This window comes from Mauremys reevesii, linkage group 8 (assembly GCF_016161935.1).
Source record: "Mauremys reevesii isolate NIE-2019 linkage group 8, ASM1616193v1, whole genome shotgun sequence".
In the NCBI taxonomy this organism is placed as follows: domain Eukaryota; kingdom Metazoa; phylum Chordata; order Testudines; family Geoemydidae; genus Mauremys; species Mauremys reevesii.
In genome coordinates, this window is record NC_052630.1 from 50,465,185 (window position 1) to 50,488,467 (window position 23,283).

Genomic DNA, 23,283 nt, shown 5'->3' on the forward strand with positions numbered 1-23,283 from the left:
GGCTCTGCCGCAGACTCTCCGTGCGACCTTGAAACTGTGAAATGGGAGATCAAGATTCTTTTCTCGGATCTATTTAAACACTAAGCCCGGTGGGGTCAGGACTGGCTCCCATTCTGTGTTTGTACAGCTCCTGGCACAGCGGGGCCCTGATCTCGGTTAGGACCTCTAGTCCCACGATAAGACAATCATCATAGAAGGAAGGTGAATTCTGCCCACAGAGACTCCTGACTGCAGCAGCTCAAGTGGACAGGCCAGCAGAATGTGGGTTGTTGTTTGGAATGGGTTAATAAGCAAGCTGTGGGTAGCATAGGTGATCAGAGATCAACACTGCAAGTGGCAGGACTGATGCTGGAAAATGGAGACCTTCATCTTTACATCACTCATGGTCAGCTAGCACCAGAAATCTGCTCTAGCTGATGGCTCTTCAGCTGCCTACATGAAACAAGCTGGTGGTTACAATCCAGTTCCTAGCATGCCAATGCTCAACCAGTTCTACCTGGGCCCCTCTCAGAGAGGCCGAGGCATGGAGACTGCACTGCCATGCACCCTGGCTGGGAGCAAGTCACAGTGCTGGGGAGCTAATGCTGCCACTGCCCATGGCTAAATCTGCAGGGGAATCAGTTTGGCAGCTCGCCCCAGCACTACATGTACTCAGAACTGAAGGAAGAGATGTGGCTGGATGGAGTGATCCTGGAACACACCCAGGGCAGGTAGCTTAGAGTGTCCTTAATAGTACGCGTGTGCAACCAGTCTCCTCAGTTCCTTCTCTCCAAGGGAGGCTACCCCAACTCCGAAGTAGAGGGGAGGAGGGTGAATAATGGAGCACCCACAGGGATAATCATGTCGAAGAACATCAGTTACTGTACAGGGTGAGTAATCTCCTTTTCTTCTTCCAGAGGTGTCCCTGTGGGTGTTCCACTCCAGGTGACTGAAAAGCAGTGTACCTCAAGGAGGTAGGGACTTCAGATTTGGTAAGAATGAGGTAGATAATACAGCTCCGCCTAATCATGTATCAGAGAGAGGGCCTTGAGTAAGGGCATAATGCTTAACAAATGCATGTTCAGAAGACCAAGTGGCCGCTTTGCAGATGTCAGCCAGAGGAACTTTGCGTAGGTAAGACACAGAGGTAGTCACAGATCTAGTGGAGTGAGTTCTAATGCCGGCAGAAGGCGTAACTTTCTTTATCTGGTAGCACAGTCGGATACACTCAGAAATCCAGTTTGAAAGTCTCTGGGTAGAGATAGGTGTCCCTCTGGAGCGCACTGCAATGGAGACAAAGAGTCTGGAAGAGTTCCTAAAGGGCTTGGTTCTATCGAGCTAGAAGGACAAAGCCCTGCATACATCTAAGGTATGCATTGTGGATTCAAGAGAGTTTGCATGTGGTTTAGGAAAGAAGGTTGGTGGGTGTATCGGCTCGTTGATGTGGAATGACAAATGCACTTTTGGAAGAAACTTGAGATGTAGTCGGAGGGTAACCTTGTCCTTGAAAAATAGTGTATAAGGTAGGTCTGCCATGAGAGCAGCTATTTCTCCTGCCCGTCTGGTGGAGGTGATTGCCACTAAGAATGCTGTTTTCATAGAGAGGTGTAAGAGGGAGCAAGTGGCTAGGGGCTCAAATGATTGTTGGGTTAAGCATGATAATACTAAGTGAAGGTCCCACAGAGGGGTAGGAGGTTTAATATCCGGGTATAGGGATTGTAGCCCTTTAAGAAAATGCTTGGTGATTGGATGAGCAAAAACAGAGGTATCGTCAATCTTGTCATGAAAAGTTGTAAGAGCAGCTAAGAGGACTTTGATGGCGCTGAAAGAAAGGCCCGATTGCTTGAGGTCTAATAGGTAGTCAAGTATGAGTGGAAGAGGTGCAGAAGTAGGAGGATATTGTTTAGTTGAGCACCATTGTATGAATCGCTTCCACTTTCAGAGATAAGTGATTCGAGTAGATTGTGTCTTGCTATGTAGGAGCACTCTTTGAACCTGCTCAGAGCATGCTAGTTCATTTTGGGAGAACCATGTAGGAACCAAGCTTTGAAATGAAGCATGGACAGGTTGGGATGAAGAAATCGGCCGTGTTCAGAGTGAGGGGCAATGAAATTGCTGGGCAAAGTAACATTCTGGTGAGGAACGGAAACCACGTCTGTCTGGGCCATGACAGGGCAATCAGAATTACCGTGGCACGATCTGTTCATATCTTTGTCAGAACTCTGTGGAGGACAGGTATCAGGGGAAATGCATATAGTAAGTCCCGGTCCCGTGAGATCATGAATGCATCTCCCAGGGAATGTTTGCCCAGTCCTGCTCTGGAACAAAATTCGGGACATTTCATGTTTTTCACGGTTGCGAAAAGGTCTATGGTTGGGTATCCCCAAATGTGGAATACGTTGAGGATGATTGTGTTGTTTATCTCCCATTCGTGATCCCGGGGAAAGTGTCTGTTAATTCGTCCGCTGTGGAATTCATAGCTCCGGGAAGATAGGCAGCTGATATCTGGATGTTGTTTGCAAGGCACCAATTCCAGAGCTTTATAGCCTCTGTGCAAAGCAAGTAAGAGCGAGCTCCTCCCTGCCTGTTCACATAGAACATGCAGGCGGTGTTCTGTCATTATCCGTACATGTTGGTTCCGGATCAAAGGGAGGAAGTGACAGCAGACATTGTGTATGGCTCAAAGTTCTAGGACGTTTATGTGTAGAGAGGTTTTGGTTGAAGACCATAGCCCCTGAGCTGTGTGGTGGGACATGTGTGCATCCCACCCTTGAGGGATGTATTGGTAGTCATTATGAGGGATGGAGCATCCTGTAGAAAGGGGACTCCAGAGCAAAGGTTGGAGGGAACTGTCCACCATAGGAGAAAGTCTTTGACTCTGAAGGGTATGGATAGAGGCTTGTTTAGAGCGTGTACATTCAGTCTGTAAACTGTGGCCAACCAAGCTTGGAAGCACTTCATGTATAGTCATGCATTTTTGACCATGAAAGTGCATGAGGCCATGTGACCTAATAGTTGTAGACAGTCTCGAGCAATGACCTGAGGACTGTTGCGAAGTTTCATGGCAGTAGCTTTATGGTGTTGAAGCGGTCGGGAGAGATGCTATGAATGTCCAGGAATCGAGGTGAGTTCCAATTGTGATGACCTCAATAACCCACTTGTGGGTGGTAATGTTTTGCCATTGGTGGGAGAATGGCCGTAGGCGGTGTCCAAAAATAGGGACATGGGGTGTAAGCGCTGAAGTGGGAATGTTGTTTTCTATACCTTTGATCAAGGCTTATTAGTCGGAGGGGGTTGAGACGCTACCGAAGAATTGGGGCGACAACGCTGGTATCTGGGTCTCTGGCGTTGCTGCTGCTGTTGTTGCTCATGTGACCTATGGAATTGCTGGGTGCATGCGGGGTAGTGTGGGCACTGGTAAGATTGATATCTATATTGTCGCCTTCTGGTCATAGGGGTTTGAATTCCTAGGGACCAGAGAGTTGCCCTTTAGTCCTTCATTGAGTGAAGTACGTCGTTCATCGTGAAGGCTAAGAGTTTGTTGTCGTCGAAGGGAAGATCTTCAGTGATACTCTGGATCTCTCAAGGAAAGGAGGAGGAGGAGAGCCATGAACCTCAGCACATGACAACTGCTGTAGCAGTAGATCTTGCTGCAGTATTGGCTGCATCGAGGGCTGCTTGAAGAACAGTACATGAGATGATTTGTCCCTCAGAAACTAGAGCCGTAAATTGTTGGGGGGTTTTCTTCTGGAATGTCATCAATAAAGTCCATGAATTTGTTGTAATTTCTGTGGTCATATTTTGCCAGAACGGCAGTATAATTAGCAATGCGAAATTGTAACATAGAAGATGCGTATACTTTACATCCGAGCAGATCTAATCACTTACTGTCCTTGTTGGATGGGGTGGAGTGGGGAAACTGGTGCTTGGTCTTTTGGTTGACTGTGTCTACTAGCAGCGAGTTTGGCACTGGGTGAGTGAAAAGGAATTCAGAGCCCTTGGAAGGAATGAAGTACTTGCAGTCCACTCGCTTACAAGTTAGTAGGCTTGCAATGGGAGTCTGCCAGATGGCCTTAGCAGGTTCCAAAGGGCTGTGTTGATCAGTAATGCAATCCTAGAGAAAGAAGAGGGTTGCAGGATGTCTGTTAACTCATGCTGCTGTTCAGGAACCTCCTCTAAGCTAATGCTTAACTTACTTGCAACTCTTTTGAAAAGATCTTGAAATTTTGAGAAGTCGTCTGAAGATGACAGGGGAGCAGGCAGTAGGGTTTCATCAGGCGTAACAAGTGGGTCTACTGGGGTTAGAGGCAGGTCATGATGGTGCTGCCTGGACCCTTACGTCAGTGGCAGGTTCGTCAGCCAGCAGTGGTGGGCAGGTGTCACACCTGGCTGTGGTGGTATAGTGAGTGTGGTCTCGAGGATAAGATGCCCATGGAGCCCAATATTGCCACTGTGGTGGGAAGGGCATGGGTGGTGCCATCCAGGGGTTCACACCCCATGGGGCAGGATCCTGAGAAGTGATTTTTCTATGACCTCTATTGATTGGGGTCTGAGGATGGGAGATTTGATATGGTGAAAACTCCCCCTGCAGACCAGCTTCCTCATCACTGGAGGAAGGCTGTGCGGACCCTGACTGAGCATTTGGAGCATTAAGCAGGGGTGACTGCAGGATAAGTGACACCAGCAGGTCCCTTAACTGTGTAAATTGCGGTGCTGGAGCTCCTCTGTGAGGTGAGTGCTGTGCAAGAGGAATCTGCGGTGAAGAAAGGTTCCTCTGCCCTGGTGTCTTGAGCATTGTTTCATTTCCAGTCAGCTCAGCGGGAGACAGTGCTAGGAGAGCAAGAATAGCCTGTGGGGGATCAGGCATGTCAGCACGTGTCAGCACCGCTTCCGCAGCTGCAGGCAGGTTTCACACAGCACTGGAGGAGCCCGGCACATCAAAAAGTGCTCAGTCGGGGAAGCGCCGGGAGGGAGGCTGTAGATCTGCCCTGAGAAGTCTTGCCCCATAAAGAACTCTTTGCGGGTGAGAGAGGGTGCTGGTTTTTTCAGTCTTCTTGTCTTTCTTTGAGGCGGGGGGGCTGTGGCATGTAGCTGAGTCGGCGCCCGGGTCTGAAGCGGACCCTAGAGATTACTGAAGGAGGAGGAGTTTTAATCTCAGCTCCCTGTCCTTGAGTGCCCTGGATTTAAGTTTGCGGCAGTGGGCACATTTTGGGGGGATGTGGGACTCCCCCAAACATTTTATACATTTTGAATGGCAATCTGAAAGAGGGATGGCATCATTACAATTAGAGCAGTGCTTAAAGCCTGGGGAGCCAGGCATGTCGGAAGCGGCTGCCTCTGACAGGAACGAAGAAAAAAAAATTTTTTTTTTTGTAGTTTGAGAGAGAAAAGACAGGAAAATGTTATCGAATTACTACTGGTAACAAACTAACTAACAGAGAAGGTATATGAACGAAGGAAGAGAAAAGTCTAACGAGTCTGCTGAGCTCTGTCTCAGGCCGGGGACGGTAGAGAAGGAACTGAGGAGACCGGTCTCGCACGCATACTATTAAGGTACACTCAGAGCAGGGGGACAGGCTCTGCGTGTGTGCGACCGGTATGAGTACTGCTGTAAAAATCTCCAAGCAAAGGCGCAGGGATGCACCAACACCTGGAGCGGAGCACCCACAGGGACACCTCTCAAAGAAGAACAGAGGAGAAAGTGTTCAGCTGCTGTCAATGGGCCCAGTGCCGCTGAAGTCAGCGTAAAGCCGTTTACACTGATCTGGCCCATGATAACATTCCTGCCAAAACATTCACGTAAGTGACCAAGGAGATGCAGATCATCTCACGTTACAGATCAAAAACTATAGTCACTCAAGTTACCCCAGTGTAAATCTGCAGCAACTCTGATGGAGATGGTAGCAGTACTCCAGATTTACACCCATATCCAGACCCTGAGATCTGAGTTTGTCCTCTAATTGCTGTAAAATGCTGTTCCATTTCTATTTGACAAGGAAAGGAAGGCATGTAAATCAGATGACACCCAACAGGGAAAATGAACAGAGAAGCATGTTTGGGAATGAACCCAGCCGAGGCACAAGGGGAAAGGAGACACATGTCAGTAATCCGATTGGGATTGATCATTTCACTAGAGGGAAAGGCAAGGAACAGAGGCAATTGCAGGGACAGCAGGGAGGCCTGCTTCCCCGAGACAACGTTGGAAGCTACAAAGCCAGGTGAGCTTAGCTTTTTATGGCCAGACATCCAACAGAGTAGTGCCATGGGTCAGCATGTGCGCTTGGGCAACACAGCGTGCAGTAAAACAGAGGATTTAAAAAAAAGACGACAACTCTGTTGGATATTGACGCTCAGTAATGACAACAGACTCCCAGGGTATTACTTGCAGGTAAAACGTGATGGGGGGGAGAATTGATGTTTTCACTTCAATGAAGGTGGAAGGATGTCATCCCTCACCAGGGAGAGCACTCTTCCAAAACCGGTGGCAAGAATAAACACCTTGGTGCACCTACAGCCTGGGCAACACTTAAAAACTTAGGTCGACACAGCTATGGCACTCAGCGGTGTGAAAGATCCACAGCCCAGAGCAATGTAGCGATGCCAGCCTAACCCAAGTGTAGACACAGCTGGGTCGCTGGAAGAATGTGTCCATTGACCTAGCTACCATTGCTCAGGGAGGTGAAGTTCCTGCAGCAACGGAACCCCCCCTCTGGTTCCCCACTACAGGGTTACAGCAGCATAGTTCTGGTGCCATAGCTGGGCTGCTATAGCCTTCACAGTGTAGACAAGCCCCATCTCCTTGCCAGGATGATACCACTTATTGTCCCTGCTTTATGTCTTTCTGCTGCCTGCTCCCCCTTTGAAGTACATGATTTAGAGTGATGAATTTCAGTTGCAACCTGTAGACGGTCGGACTCACCCCTGCGGTGCCTCCTGCTGGTGACTCTGGGGAATTAGCTCTTTCCAGCCCGGGAGCGCCCTCTGCAGGCCGATGATCCGCCTTACAGCCACTGGCCCCCGTGTCCCTCCCAGGACCCCAGTGCCCCTTTAACTGGGTTTCCCCCTCCCATGGGGAATCCCCACCCCACTATCACTATCCCCACTTCGCCTCAGTATTGGCTACTGCCCAGTCTCGGCTACTGCCCAGTCTCTATCTAGCCCCCGTTCGCTGGGGCAGACTGCAGTATCCAGCACTCATCATCGGCAAAGGGGGTTTGGACCTGCTGCCTTTGCCTACCCCTAGATTGCTCCCTGCAACCCCCAGTACCTTTTGCCCTGTGCTAGGCCGCAGCCTGGGGTTTTCTAGGCTGGAGCTTCCCCAGCTCCTCAGCCTTTCCCCAGCCCTGCTTCACCCTAGGTACCTTGTCTAGCTCCATGCAGCCAGGCCCTTCTCCCTCTAGAAACAGAGAGAGACTGACTGGGCTCCTGGCTCACAGCCTTTTATGGGGTCAGCTGTGGCCTGATTGAGGTGTGGCCCAGCTGCGGCCACTTCCCCAATCAGCCCAGCTTTGAGAGCAGCAGCTCTCAAGCCCTGCCAAGCCATTTTTAAACCCCTTCAAACCCCGAAGCAGGGGTCCACCCTGCTACAGGGAGCGCTCTGCCTGCTTGGGCTACCCTGCTGGCTGGAGTGTCCCCCCCTTCTCTGGCTGACTTGCTGGCTGGAGCTCCTTCTCCTTTCCTGGGCTGCTGCTGGTGGCTGGAGTGCTTCTTCCCAGGACTGCTACTGCTGCTGCTGAGCAAGTGAGTGAGGGGTGGGGGGGGCCTTGCTGGCCAGCCCCCACTCCCCCACCTCTGGAGGAAGAAGCCAGGACCCCACCACCACCACCACTACAGCTACCACCTGTGGGGGGTCCTTCCTGCCTGACCACCGAGGCTGCTGGAGAAGGAGGAGCTGCTGCTGCTGGAGCTGTGTTTGTCCTGGGGAGCTGCTGGAGCCTGGAGTAGGAGGAGGAAAGGGACTGAGAAGACCACCGACTGCTGGGGAGCGCACAGGCCTCTGAAGACCACTATGGAGGGGGCCTTCAGACTGAGTGACTCTCTAACTGTGCTCTAGTGGTGGGGGTTTAGACTGTGTTTGTGGGGACACAGGGGGTGTGGCGTGGAGCCTGCCCCCTGGTCCATCTGTGTCCCCCCCTCCAACCCCCACCACCACCGCTGCCCCCTCCATCACCCCTGCAGGCCCCTTACCATCTGCCTCAGTTCCTGCCTCTGGGACTCAGCTGCTCGCCTGGCCTGCCACGCCCTATTGCCACGGTTTGGGCCTCTAGCAGCAGCCAGCCAGCCCATTGACTGTGCACAAGTGCGTGTGGGTGCACGCACCCCCTCCCCAGACTGACCCCTTCCTCTGCAACAGGCCCCTAGCTTTGCCCCTTGTTGCCTGCCCCATGTGCCCCACGTAGCCTTCCCCCAGCCCAGCTTCAGTTTGTTTGCCTGCCCCGCCCATCTCCCTTTTCAGCTTTGTTTGTCCTGCCCCGGCCCTGAAGCCAGCCCCTTGGTCCCCCTGCCCCACTCCCAGCCTGGTTGCTCCCCTCCCTCCGCGGCCCCTCACCCTGATTAGCCCCTCCCCTCGTGCGCCCATGCCCCCTTCAGTGCGCTTGTGCTTCTCCCCTGTTTAAGTTTGCACCTATTGCACTGCACCCCCCATTGCTCTTGTTTCCCCTCCCCTAGTGCAGCTAGAGGAGCCGGATTTCAATCTCGTGTCGGTGACTGACCCCCCCCCCCAAGTCCTTGATAGTCCCCTTATCACCCCTCCCCCATTTTGGCAACCTCCTCCCCTGCCCACAGCCTAGCAGGGAGGAGTGGTGACCTGCTTCCCCTCCCCCCTCCCTTTCTCGGGTGTTTCCCCCCCCTCCCTCCCTCCTCAGCATGACAGGAGACGCGGCGGGTGGGACCCCTGGGACAACGCCTGTCCCCTCCCACGCCTGCTCCCCCACCCCACCCCAGTCTCGACCTCAACCACCGCTGCCGGACCACCTGCCACCGCTCCCGCTGAGAAGCCGGCAGCTGTGACCGACGGGGTGCCCTCTGCTGCTGCCACGTCCCTCGCCCCCTCCGACTCTGGGGGAGCCCCCCCAGCTGGCAGAAAGGGTCGGGGCAAAAAGAAGGGAAAGGGCCCCGCTAGGAATACTAAGCCCTCCATGGCAGAGCCTGCCACTGCTGCCGCGGCCCCGCCACTGGCCGCGGCGTCCCTCCCCGCTGTCCCCTCCACCAGCTCTGCGGGTGCCCCTCCCTCGGCCCCCAGAGCGTACGCCCAGGTGGCGGCGGCCCCCCTGCCCGCCGCCTCCGCTACCATCTACAGCGGCCGGGGCCCCTTCCCCACCTTGACCAGGAAGCACGGTGTCCGCTGCCTCCTGGTGCCTGCCTCGCCCCACGTGGAGACCTACGTGCGGGCGTTGGCGAGGGTGGTGGGGCCCACGGCCATCGTGGCGGCCTCCAAAATGTACGGCAAGGTGGTCTTCTTCCTTGCCTCGGAGGCCACCGCCCAGGAGGCGGTGGAGAAGGGCCTGGCGGTGGGGGGGGTGTTCGTCCCCTTGGAGCCGCTGGAGGACCTGGGCGTCCGAGTGGTCCTGACCTCCGTCCCTCCCTTCCTGCCCAATGTCGCCCTGTTACCCGCCCTCTCTACTCTGGGGAAGCCCATTTCCGCGGTGAGCCCTCTCCCCTTGGGCTGCAAAGACCCCGCCCTCCATCACATCCTCTCGTTCCGCCGGCAGGTGCAGCCGGAGAGGCGCTCGAGGGGTCTTTCCTGGTCCCCTACCAGGGGGCCCATTACCGGGTACACTACTCGATGGGGGAGGCCCGGTGTTACCTCTGCCAGGCGACGGGGCACGTTCGGAGGGACTGCCCTTTGGCCCGGCACGGGGGAATGCCCGGGACCCCCAAGCCCCGGCAGGGTGCCGGCCCTGTCATCGCCAGTGCTCCTGGCCGCCCGGTGCCCAGAGTTGCCCCTCCTCCTCCTCAGCCCATCACTACTCCCCCTCGGGCCTCAGGGGTACGTCCTCCAGTGCGCCCAGACGAGCGGGAGAGCCCTGCCTCTGCTGCCTGCACTCTGGCGGGGCCTGTGAAGGAGGGTGCGGCAGGGGTACTGCCGGGCGTGGGAGAGGGCTCTCCCCAGGGGGACTCTTCCCTCTCTCCTGCTGTCCCACCAGTGCCTCTCCAAGCCCCCGAACAGGCATCCTTGCCCCCCAACCCAACCCGTCGACCAGCCCGAAGATGATGCCATGGAGGGCTGGACCCGGGTACAGGGTAAGCGGGGCAAGCGGAAGGCTCAGGCTCCGCTCGTGCCATCTGACGCGGAAGCCCCCCGTAAGACCAGAAGGGGGGCTGCGGACGCCGAGCCTTCCGCCATGCCCACGGGGTCGACCCATCTGCCGGTTCTGGCTAGGGAAGACGTGGCAGCACCGGAAGGTACCACCATCCCTCCTCCGCAGTCCCTCCTTGCGGAGGCCTCCGATGAGGCCCCTCCTGTTCCTTTGCCGCCTGTGCCCCCTGCAACACCCGAGGTGAGCGTCGCCTCGGGCGCGAGCGGGGAGGACCCCGGGGTGGGGGGAGGTGAGCTCCCCTCCATCTTTGCGGAGATCGAGGCCCTGGGTCTGACCCCAGTCACCCTGGGGGAGGACGACCTCTTGTCAGCGGGCCTCGACCTAGCCGACCTCACCCCAGCTTCCCCTTCCCCGTGTTCCATCATCCTGACTGCCATGTCCGCTCCCGCCTCCGAGGGTCCCCTGGACCCCTCAACCTGCCTGGCTGCAGACGGCACCCTGCTGCTGGCCGCCGAGCCTGTTGAGGCGACGGCTGGTGCCTCGTGGCCAGGAGACGGGCTACCGGGGGTGTCCCTCGGTAGTGCGGGGCAACCGAGTTCCTTCCCGGGCAGGGGCCCCCCTGAGGGTTCTGCGTTTCTCCTCACCGAGGCTGCTCTACCTGCCGTTGAGCCCGAGCCCGGTGTCACTGGGGACCTCCTCCCTACCCCTCAAACCCCCGTGCCTGGCTGCGAGGAGCCACCTACTGAGGGTCCAGCTCTTGCGGCCCAGGGTCCCATCTCTGTCCCTCCCCCCACCCCTGCTCCTGACCCCGTCCCTGCCCCCTCCACCTCCCATGCTGTTATTGCCGCCCCTGGGGCTGTCTCCTTCCCTTTCCCGGAGGATGACTCCCAGGGAGCGGCCTTTGGGTTCCACCGTCCTGACCCAATAGGGGCTGCGCTCTTCCCTCCGCCGCCCCCCATTGAGCCAGGGTCCGCCCCTTGCTTGGGGGGACTGCGCCAGAGGCCCCACTGGTGGATCACCGGAGGCCAGTGACCCCACCCCCCCCCCATGTACTGAGAGAGGAGTTGCAGGAGTTCCTGGAGGACATCCGGGGCTCCCGCAACAAGATCCCGCTTGCTCTCCAGCTCTGGGGGGACTTCCACCAGATCCTCCGGGCCGTGAGGGCCCTCCTGGGGGAGGGCAAGAGGACCGGGAAGCAGGGTGCCGCGGCTTACCATCGGGTACGCAAATTCCGTGACTCCTTGCTCACCTTCGGGGAGGGCCACGGCTTGCTGCGCGGCCCACCGGGGGCCGTGAGCGCCCCTGCCAACGAGGATCCCCCCCAGCCCTCCTCATGGCACTCGTCACCTTTGCCACACTGAACACCCGGAGCTGTAGGGTGGGTTTCCGCAGGAGCCAGGTGCTCTCCTTCCTTCGGGGGGGGGGGGTACTCTGTGGTTTTCCTGCAGGAGACCCACACGGATCCGGCTGCCGAAGCTAGCTGGCGGCTGGAGTGGGGGGACGGGGTCTACTTCAGCCATCTCACGACCCGTCGGGCTGGAGTGGCTACCCTGTTCTCCCCCGACCTACGGCCTGAGGTGCTGGGGGTCGCCGAGGCTGTGCCGGGCCGCCTGCTGCACCTCCGGGTCCGCATGGAGGGGCTCGTGGTCAACCTCGTCAACGTCTATGCCCCGACATCGGCCCCGGAGCGGCTGCAGTTCTATCAGTAGGCGTCCGCCTTCCTCGGCTCCTTGGATCCTCGCGAGTGCCTGGTCCTGGGCGGGGACTTCAACACCGTCCTAGAGGAGCGGGACGTCCTCCGGGAGATTGTCACCCATCACTCCCTGGTGGACGTCTGGCGCAACCACCACCCGGACAATGTCTCCACGTTCACCTATGTCCGGGTGGAAGCCCATCGGTTGTGCCGCTCCCGGTTGGACCGCATCTATTTGTCACGTTTCCATCTCTCACGAGCCCAGTCCTCCAGCATGCGGCCGGCCCCTTTTTCGGACCACCACCTCGTCACCATGACGGCCTCTCTCAGTGCGGAGAGGCCGGGGCCGGCCTATTGACACTTTAACAACAGCTTGTTGGAGGATGGGGGCTTCGTGGCGTTCTACCGGGAGTTCTGGCTGGCCTGGCGAGGGCAGCGGCGTGCCTTTCCCTCGGCGCGGCGGTGGTGGGATGTGGGGAAGGTGCGCGCCCGGCTCTTCTGCCGTGACTACACCCGGGGCGCCAGCCAACAGAGGGATGCAGCGATAGGGCAGTTGGAGCGGGAGGTCTTAGAGCTGGAGAGGCGTCTGGCCGCCAGCCCCGAGGATCCATCCCTTTGCGGGGCGTGCAGGGAGAAGCGGGAGGAGCTCCGGGTCCTCGAGGACCATCGGGCCCGGGGCGCCTTTGTTCGATCCCGCATCCGCCTCCTTCGGGAGATGGATCACGGCTCCTGCTTCTTCTACGCCCTGGAGAAATGGAGGGGTGACAAGAAGCACATCACCTGCCTTCTGGCGGAGGACGGCTCCCCCCTCATGGATCCGGCGGAGATGTGCGAGAGGGCCCGGACCTTCTACGTGCGCCTTTTCTCCCCGGATCCGACCGATCCTGCCGCTTGCAGAGTGCTCTGGGACGGGCTCCCGACGGTCAGCGTGGGCAACCGGGACCGGCTAGAGCTGCCTCTCTCTCTGGCCGAGTTCTCGGAAGCCCTCCGCCGCATGCCCACCAACAAGTCTCCGGGCATGGATGGGCTGACCGTGGAGTTCTACCGCGTGTTCTGGGACGTCCTCAGCCTGGACCTGGTCAGCGCCTGGGCCGAGTCCTTGCGGCGCGGGGTCCTCCCTCTCTCGTGCAGGTGAGCCGTGCTCGCCTTACTGCCGAAGAAGGGGGGCCTCCGCGACTTACAGAATTGGCGTCCCGTCTCGCTCCTCAGCACGGACTACAAGATCGTAGCCAAGGCCATCTCGCTGCGGCTGGGGGCCGTGCTGGAGGACGTGATCCACCCAGACCAGACCTACACCGTCCCGGGCCGTAGCATCTTCGATAACCTGTATCTGGTCCGGGATCTCTTGGAGCTTGGGTGCAGGGATGGTCTGTCATTCGCCCTCCTGTCCCTGGATCAGGAGAAGGTGTTCGACAGGGTGGACCACGGGTATCTCCTGGGCACTCTGCAGGCGTTCGGCTTCGGGTCCCAGTTTGTGGGGTTTCTCCAGGTGCTGTACGCTTCCGCAGAGTGTCTGGTCAGGCTCAACTGGACCCTGACCGAGCCGGTCAGCTTCGGGCGGGGAGTGCAGCAGGGGTGCCCCCTCTCGGGTCAGCTATACGCCCTGGCGATCAAGCCCTTCCGCTGTCTCCTCCGCAGGAGGTTGACGGGGTTGGTGCTTCAGGAGCCGGAGCTGCGGCTGGTCCTGTCGGCGTACGCCAACGATGTGCTCCTCGTGGTCCAGGACCCTGCCAGGCCGTGTACTCGGCGGCCTCCTCCGCCCGGGTCAACTGGGTCAAGAGCTCTGGCCTGGTGGTCGGGGACGGGTGGCAGGCGAGCTCCCTCCCACCCGCGCTTCAGGCCATCCGGTGGAGCGCGGGTCCGCTGCTCTATCTCGGCGTTTACCTTTCTGCCACGCATCCCTCTCCGCCGGAGAACTGGCAAGGTTTGCAGGGCAGGGTGGCGGAGCAGCTCCGGAAATGGACAGGACTCCTCCGGTGCCTTTCCCTCCGAGGGAGGGCACCGGTGCTCAATCAACTAGTCCTGTCCATGCTCTGGTACCAGCTCAACACCCTGGTCCCGGCCCCGGTGTTCCTGACCGACCTCCGGAGGGTGGTTCTGGAGTTCTTTTGACCAGGACTGCACTGGGGTCCCTGCAGGGGTGCTCCACCTGCCCCTGGAGGAGGGAGGGCAGGGCCTGAAGTGCCTGCGCACTCAGGTCCACGTCTTCCGCCTCCAGGCACTGCAGAGGCTCCTTTATGGTGCGGGTAGTCCGGCGTGGAGAGCCCTGGCGCACGCCTTCCTGCGCCGCTTCCGAGGGCTCCGATACGACCGGCAGCTCCTTTATCTAGATCCGAGGGGCCTTCCGCGAGACCTCTCCGGGCTGCCGGTCTTCTACCAGGACCTCCTCCGGACCTGGAAGCTGTTCTCCGTGACCAGGTCCATGGCGGCCACCGAGGGGGCGGACCTCCTCGCAGAGCCCCTGCTACACAACTCCCAGCTCCGTGTGCAGGTGGCGGAGTCCCCCGCAGTGCGCCAGAGGTTGGTCCTGGCAGAAGCTACCAGGGTCGGAGACCTCCTGGACTACGACCGAGGAGACTGGCTGGATCCCCTGACGCTCGCTCGGCGGATGGGGCTCTCCAGGCCTTGTACTCCCCGGCGCGTACTACAGGAGGTGAAGGCCGCTTTGCCGCCCGCTGCTCGGGCTTACCTCGACCGGGTCCTGCGTGAGGGCACGCCCCGCCCACCCCCCACCCCGAGCCCTCCGGACCTCTTCATCAGGCCCCTGCCCCGTGGACCCAACTGGCCCCCCCGCCCCTTCTCCGCAAGCCGGCTGCACGATCTGCAGCCGGTCCGTTTCCAAACCGCGCCAAGGAAGCAGCTCTACGCGCTCATGCTCCACACCCTTCACTTCCTCACCCTCGTGTCCCGCCCCGACACCCAGTGGCAGGACCTCCTGCCACCTCTGGAGGGTGAGGAGCCCCGGTGGGCCAGCCTGTACTCCACCCTGGTCCCGAGGCCCGTCGGGGACATCAGTTGGCGGCTCCTCCATGGGGCCGTGAGCACGGGCGTGTACTTGGCGCGGTTTACCCCTGTCCCAGACACCTGCCCCTTCTGCGGCGTGAGGGAGACCCTGGCACACGTTTACGTAGAGTGCGCCACGCTGCAGCCCCTATACCGGCTCCTCACCAACATCCTGTTGCGTTTCTGGCTGCACTTTTCCCCTCACCTCCTTCTCCACGCACTCCCTATCCGTGGCCCCACAAAGTCGCGGGACCTCTTGGTCAACCTCCTCCTCGCCCTGGCTAAAATGGCCATCTACGTGACCAGGGAGAGGCGGTTGGCCAATGGAGACTCCTGCGACTGTGGGGCTTGTTTCCGATCCTTAGTCCATTCACGTCTCCGGGCGGAGTTCCTCTGGGCGGCGTCCGCTGGCTCCCTTGACGCCTTCGAGGAGCAGTGGGCGCTGTCCAGGGTTCTCTGCTCGGTGTCCCCGTCAGGCTCCCTTCTTATGACCCTTTGACTGCACTCCTGTCCCTGTTCTTTTATTAGTTGTCCCCCGCAATTAGTGGGTTTCTGAGGCCCTGTGGAACCTCCCCTTAGGCTGGGGGGGATCCGTTAGCATGGGGCGGGCTTCGCCCGCCCCGTTTCCCGGAAACCCAATAGATACACAACCCCACACCAATTTCTTCACATGTACCAATTTCAGGCGTATGTGCATCCAGGATTTCAGCTCAGGTCTGTCTATATCTAAGAACTACAGAAATTATTAGGTATTTGCTCTGGACAGAGACCAGTTGTGTCCCACACAAAGTCAGCTTATAAATACCTTTGCAATTTACACCATAAGAAAGTAAGATACTGGGTCAGACCCATGGTCCATCTAGCCTAGTATCCTGTCTTCCAACAGTGGCCAATGCCCGGTGCCCCAGAGGGAATGTACAGAACATGTAATCATCAAGTGATCCATCCCCTGTCGCCCATTCCCAGCTTCTGGCAAACAGAGGCTAGGGACACATCACAGTGTGTGGATTACATTGTTTTTGTGATGCCTGGCATGATGACATGTGTGTTATAATGGGACGGATAGATGGCCGGATAGATCCTCAGGTAGTGTAAATGGGTAGATCTCCGCTGAGTTCAATGGAGCTGACTTCCAGGCAGCGACACTGATTTACGTCAGCGGAGGATCTGGCCCATAAGCTGATAAATCAACAGCAAATCAGTGTTAAGGTGCTGAATTTCAATACATTACATCAAGGAATTAAGGACTGGATTTTGCTCAGGGCTGACCTCCCACTACTCTCATTGGCTTCAGTGGTAAAATTCCCATCAATGGGAGCAGAATTAGACCAACACCACATGCTTGTGAAAATCTCACCCTAGAAAAGCTCCTCTGGCTCTGGTTACCCCTCCCTCTGCCCTCACTGGGCCAGGTTCCCTGTCCCTGGACTGGCAAGGCATGAATGGCCTTGGTAGGTGGATTCAGCCTGAGGGAAGCCAAGCAGAGCTTCTGTCACTGCCCCTCCTGGAGATTTGTCAGAGGCAGCAGTACAGCCTGCAGATGTGGCCCCTCCAGGAGCCCTGCTGGCAGAGGCGGCTGTGTTGATTCAGTGCTTCCCCTCATCTCCCGGCCGCCCCCGGCACATCCACAGCTGCAGGTTTTTATGTCCCGACATCAGTGCACAATTTACACACCAGTTGCTCCCAGTGCCATTGGCAGATATAGAGAGAGGGGGCAGGAACGAGTACCACTGCAGCAAAATCACAGACATGAGCCATGGGGCAGCAGCCTGGAGGAGGAGCAAACTCCAGCTCATGCCCACAAACCCACTGTGCAAGGGACAAAGCACCCACCGCTAGCACACAACCAGGCCAAGGCCCTGCTCCCCTTTGGATCCAGGTTAAACGTTCAGTAAGCATGTCTCAGGGACTGCCTTCTCTACCCATGAGCCAATACTTAGTCCAGCACGGCGGGATGGACTAAATGACCTCTTGAGGTCCCTTCCAGCCAAACCTTTCTACGATTAGACTCTTTGGCATCTGCACTGAGCACAGTGTTAGTTCCACACTGCGGGTCTCAGTACAGGCAGCCACAGATGCCCTGGGTTCCCCTGCGCAGCGGTAGTTTGGTCAGTATCCCCATCTCCCTGCAATGGCATTGTGCCCACTGGCAGACAGTAAATGATGTGTGCTGGTTATTTCACCCCATTTTTGCGGGTGGGACCATTGCACTTCCACCACGTCCACACCCGAATTCTTCCATGTCCTTCTTTAGATCCCCTGAGATTAGAGCTCTGCGTGGCTGAATTACAGCTATAGGTGAAAGGAAACGGAGGAGGATCGAGGGCAATCTATAGCCCCTGAGTGACGGTTGCCACTTAATCCTTATCTCACCCTGCTGATCAATGCTGCAGTTCTTAGATTTCTCCAAGGGGGGCAGCAAGACAATAGCGAGCGGAGTTTCAATGCGTTACATGGGGCTTTAGCCATACAGCTGCCATTACGTGGCATGAAAAACTCATCTGGGGAATTCATGGATTTCTCTCAGATCGCAGTTACCCCTGGTCCTGTGCCGTCTCAGCGCCTTCTTCACCAGCACTTTGGGGAAGGGGATGGAAAGAAGGGATTCCCTTGCAGTGAATAATCAATTATAGGGAGGAGGGAAAATCAGGGATCTAATTTAAATATGCAAATCACCAAACTCTTTTCTGACCTGGGCCACCAAGACCCAGCAAAGTCTCCAGGTCTGTGCCAAAAATGTTAGGCATAAAACAAACAGGCTAACTGGACTATGGGGCTGGCACAGGATGCTTATCACACAGACCACCAGCCTATAAGCGGCTGAGTCGGCCCGTGCAGCCAATCTCCGGACCCGCTGGTAAATCCAGGGGACCCATCTGAACCCGGAGAGATCAGAGATCAGGAGTCTGTGCTGCGGGTGAGGGAAGTTACCCTGGCATCCCCGCCGACCCTGCCTACCAGTTTCTGGATCACACTGGTGTTCACACGGGTCAAGAAGTCGTCGGGCACAGAGGTCCAGTGCCCAGGGCCCGCTGGAGTTCTGTTGGGAGAACAGGACGACCTGGGCAGGGTTTAGCCAGTCGCTGGCATCCAGCTGGCTGCCCTCCAGCAGGATAAAGCGGCTCCCTGCAAGAGAAACACAGGTTGGAAGGCCTGGGACACAGAGCTCCCCTCAAACCAGTTTCAGCCCCCAAGCTTCCCGCAAGCCAGTTATAGGCATCCACAGGCCAGTTTCAATCATAACTGGAATAACCATTCCCCACACAAGCAGCCCTGTGCTCTGGGGATGATGTCCCATAACAGGGAGTTCCCTGGCCCAGCCCTTCCCCCTGTGGCGGCCCATGATTTCGGATGGGGTTCCCAAAGAGCAGGCGCTCCTCGGCTGTCAGCTTCATGATGAGTCCTGAGGGTTGCCAACCCTCCAGGGTTGTTCTGGAGTCTACAGGAATTAAAGATTAATCTTCAAATTAAAGATTATGTCATATGATCAAATCTCCAGGAATTCATCCAACCAAAGTTGGCAACCCTAGTCCTGATGTGACGACGTTCGGCAGCACGATGCACCATCCACCCATTGCGACACCGAGGGTTGGGCTGGGCAGCTCCATACCCAGCTGGATCGGCATTTCCCCTGGCCGACTCCCCCTGCCTGAGGGTCAGAGGGCAGAGCTGTGTGGGTGGGGGGGGGCACGCTCACCATCGGCAATGAGGTGCTCCGGGACGTGCAGGGTGATCTTGACGATGAGCGGGCAGCTCATGTGGGACGAGCACACCAGGCTGATCACGCAGCTGGTGACGCTGATCAGGGTCAGCGTGGTCTTGTTGACGGGACTTCTCGGTGAGCCCACTGGAACAGCACCGAACAAAGAGACCAACGGCAGAGTCGTCAGAGCCACAGCAGCAGCCGCTTATGCTGCCGCCTCTAGAACACAATCCAAGGAGCCCCCTAGCTCCCCCACTCCCACCTCCTCATCAAACAGAGCAGAGAATACCCTGAAGGGTTCATCTTCCCAGGGAAACCCTCTCCTCTCAACCACCCTCACTCCTTCGAGGATCAAAGGGATCACAATCCACAGAGTTTGCATTAGTCCCTGTCTTGTTTGGGGTGGTGGGGGAGGGCAGCTTTGCTGATTTCAAAGTGGCTGTGCCCTGAAACTGCTTCCAAAAGCAGCAAAGTTCTTGATTATTAGCCCATACGTCTGCAGACTCAAGTTCCCACGGGTAATGAACGGCGTTCCACGGAGCGTTTAACTCCGGGCTTGGAAAGCTGGTCGATCTGTCCCTATCTCAAACATACGCTCAGAAGCAGCAGCCTCTGTCCGCCCCCATGGTGTCAGGCATCCTGCAGTTTCTGACCTACTATCTCTCTGACAGTTGGCACAATGCCCTGGCAGGGGAAGAGGCAACTCTGGGCTGCGAGAAAGCTAGCACAATCAAACCTGAAGCTTTAACAGCCTGAGGCTTCACAGTTCTCAGAACCTTGCGGAGCTGTGCGAGCAGTCTTAAAGGCTGCAGGCACAGAGGGCTCAAAAGATGCTGTTTTGCTAAGAGTCACAGGACCCATGTTGCTAGACGAACCAGCTGGCTTGGCTTCACAAAACAGAATTCTGTCTTAGGCCCGTATAGTGCCTCTCACCCCAACGTACTTCACAAACTACACCATGTACCACTATTTCATCCCTGAAATGCAGCCACTTCTGGGAGGCAGCACAGCAGTAAGGTGGACAACCAGCACATTGCCCTACAGTGAGGGGATGAGATGTTTTGGGAGATTGGTTTTTCCCTCCCCCACAAACTCTTCTGGTCCAAATTCTGCTCTCATCCTCATGACCAGAAATCCAGAGCAACTCCAATGAGGTCATTCAATGGAGCCACTTTGGATTTATACACGTCAAAGAGCAGAATTTGGCCCATTATGTTGTTATGGAGGATCAGTCTTCACTTCGTCAAACAGTGTCTGTATTTTATACTGTCTGTATTTTACTGCACATATAACCATTCAGGTTCTTTCACAACACTGCTGTGTGCATCAATGCATTCTAAAAGACCATTGTAAATGCCTTCATTTTCCAGCAGGTCAGAGATACATGGCCAAGTATTCAGTAAAAAGAAGAGAAATAGAGTATTCAATTTGTTTTTCTTTTTTCTGGTAATTTTCCTGGATTCAGTTTGCCATGAATAGGCGCCACGAGATCTTTAACATCCAAGGCTTTTAATCTCTCATCTGAAGGACTCACACACTGAGTAAACTTGTGCTGAGTTCACCTGTCTCAGAAAGGTGAAAGACTGAGTCAGCCTCCACAGAGCCCTTTATCAAAGGGACCTGCCTCAAATGATTCCTGCTCTGAATTTGACCTGCTGCATCTTTAAATTGCTACAATCCGGGGGTGAATATGGGGAAACTGAACAGGCACATGCCAGGGTATGCTATGTGGCCTCCATGCCCATCACCAAGGTATCTCATGGAAGTTTCAGTCTAGAACTTTTCCTAGGGGAAAGAGAAATCAGTCAATTAACGGAGTCTAGACAGGGATTTGCTTGCAATGGAAGTGAAGTCTTAGGCTCATCCAATGAGTGGACTAAAAGGCTGAGTGCTCATTTCACAAGTTCAGTTGTCCCAAGAAGAAAATAAAAGAAGAGGGAAATGCCCTGACTTTAAAAACAGCGATATTTGCCTGTGTATTCAGCGAAAGGAAGACAAGGAGAAAATACCCATCAACAAACAGCCATCCTGCATTCCTAGACTTCAGCACATTCTCTCATCAGGAAGTTCTGGAGACCTGAACGGAGTCTCAACCCAAAACTTGTGAATCCCGCCCATCCCCTTCCTGGCTTGTGAAACAATCAGGAGCAACTGGAACCAGTCCTGACTGAAACCGCCAACACCTCACGCAGAAAAGGAATTTTCCCTTCCTCCTTCAGATGTGCAGTAGCCCGACCAATGCTGAAAAATCCACCCTGGACACTTTAGTCCTAGTCAACTACTGCCCAACATCGGACATCCTGTTCCTGAGCAAGCTCATAGAGAAGGTAGCAGAAGGTTGACTACTAGGTAATCTAATACTCTAGACCCAGCACAATCTGGATTCAGGCCAGGACATGGAACTGAAGCCACTTTAGCAGCACTGATGGAAGATCTCCTGCTGTCAATGGATAGAGGGCAGACATCCACTCTCGTCCTCCTGGGACATCTCTGCAGCATTTGACATGTGGACCACGAGATTCTGCTGTCCCGCCTGAGAGGTGTGGCAGGGTCCAGAGTAATGCACTAGGATGCTCTGGGTCCTTCCTGGAGGGAGGCACCCAGCGAGACGTGATGCGGAACTGCTCCTTGTGATACTTCTGAGCCTGAGTCTGTTTAAGCCTGGGGTGTCACACCTGAGCCAGACAGTGAGATGAGTCATCAGAGGCAACTACCTGCAGGCCCTGGGATAGGCTCCATGCCATTCAACAAGGTTTCAGCCAATCCACAAGCAAGGACCCACCCAGTTGACCCCAAGGCAAGTATACAGGCTCCTAAAGGAAGCAGGTTCTCCAGTCTGCTTGACGTCACTACCTGGCCAGAAGCATTCCCACCACTGGTAGTTTCAACAGACTGTCCCTGCTTCAGTGCTTGGCTCCTGCTCTACCCATGCCTGTTTCCACACCCCTACTCTAGCCTGCATCTGCTCCTGCCTCAGCCGGCCGCCTGGAGACTCTGGCATGCCTCCACCACCAGACCCTTCTCTTGTTAAGTTCCACCAGGACCTGTTCTCTCTCTGGGCCTTTACATGCAACCACTAGGTGAACTGGTCAAATGATATGGACACAAGTGCTGGCAATATGCAGACATACAGCTCTACTTACCCTTCGCCACATACAACCACACCGCTACCACCAATTAGCCCAGTGCTTGGATGAGATCAGCTCGTAAGTGAAGAACAGCTGTCTGAAGGTGCACCCGAGCAAGCCAGAGGTGGGAAGAGGAGAGCAGTATGAAGAGTTCGCAGCCATAGTGCTGTCTCCTTTGGTTCAAGGTACACATCTACAATTGGTCAGTTCAGTCTCTAGACTTGGAGTGCTCCTGGATTCCTCGCTGATGCTAAGCAATCACACAGCAGTATCCATGAGTAATGCTCCCTCCATTTCCAGTTGGCTAGGAGACTCCATCCCATCATGGCAGACAATGACATGCTATTCACACCTTCATTACCTCTTGGCATGACTACAGCAGTCTGATATACTTGGGCAGAAAGCCTGCGGCACTTTAAGGAAACTCCACCTAGTAAAGACACCATACCGCATCTCTTCAGAAACACAAGCAACACAGAAACACAGAAACCACGAGCACATCAAACCTGTCCTCTACTCTCTATACTGGTTTCCCAGAAAACAGCAAGTCAAGCTCAAGGTCCCTGTCCTTATCTCAAAGGCAGTCCATGATCTGGGCACAGGACAGCTAAATGATTGTCTAAAGCTCAGGGATGCCGACTGTGGTCTACAACTCTATTCCTCAGGCATGCCGGAACTCCCTGCATGAAGGGTAAAGCATGTCTCTGTAGCAGACAGAAGTGCCTTGAGCACCAGTTTGGGACCGCGGAATGAACCTCCCCAGGAACTATGGACCATCACAAAGCTCCCCACCTTCCACTCCAAGTCTTTGACCTGCCTTCTCTACAACAAACACGGAGAAATGTGTATAAAAAAACCCCAAAAGCAACAACCTCACCAAACCAAGAAGTGTCCACTGCACACCTCTCCCACTGGGGAGGGGATGAGAGAACAAACACCACATGACAGACATTAGTCACATTGTTTGCTGCAATCTAAGAACCTATGCAATAGAATAAAAGGCTGAGTGCTCATTTTAAAAGTTCAGGTGTCCCAAGGAGAGAACAGCAGGCCAGGCTGTGAGCATCACTGCGAAGGACAAAAGGTGCATTGGGGGACGGGGAAGAGAATCTACAGTTCCCAAGAGAGAAGCTGATGGTAAGAGAAAACTAGTCCTTCATTTTAGCTAGGGACAACATTATCGGTTAACAGTTCAGCCTCGTTTTATTTTGATATAGAAAAACATTTGGTTTTTATAATCATTTCTCTTCCTTCTTTTAAGCCAGGCACAGCTGCCTTCTCAATGTTTATATACAGCCCATCGCTGGTGAGGTACAGTGTATTTATAGAATCTTTCCATCTGGTTTCCCCTTTGTGCTGGAGACAGTTTTATTAAAATAACAGCAGTAAGATACCGAACAGGGAGGCACAGGGGCTAACAAGCCAGGCTTTGAAGCCCGTTACTCATTAATATACAACAAATCCTGAGAGATGCCAGCAGCAAAATTTGAATGTATTTCATCCTCAGTTGAAAAGATC

At 55.7% G+C, this 23,283-nt stretch overlaps 1 protein-coding gene across 9 annotated transcripts in view; it reads right to left on the reverse strand.

Moving 5' to 3' along the window:
* Positions 1-23,283, reverse strand: part of ASTN1 (astrotactin 1) — a 218,813-nt gene that overhangs the window by 103,164 nt on the left and 92,366 nt on the right. For 8 of the 9 annotated variants that reach the window (XR_005583687.1, XM_039484739.1, XM_039484738.1 and 5 more), the window contains 2 exons: positions 18,632-18,781; positions 17,893-18,060 (listed from right to left, as the gene is read on the reverse strand). Coding sequence is in view for 8 of the 9 variants with exons in the window: in XM_039484739.1 (XP_039340673.1) it covers positions 17,893-18,060; positions 18,632-18,781 (318 nt within the window). In the remaining variant the exon portion in view is untranslated. Of the gene's footprint in view, positions 1-12,819; positions 12,835-17,883; positions 18,061-18,631; positions 18,782-23,283 lie in introns of all 9 variants that reach the window. The other variant, XM_039484745.1, reaches the window with a different exon arrangement.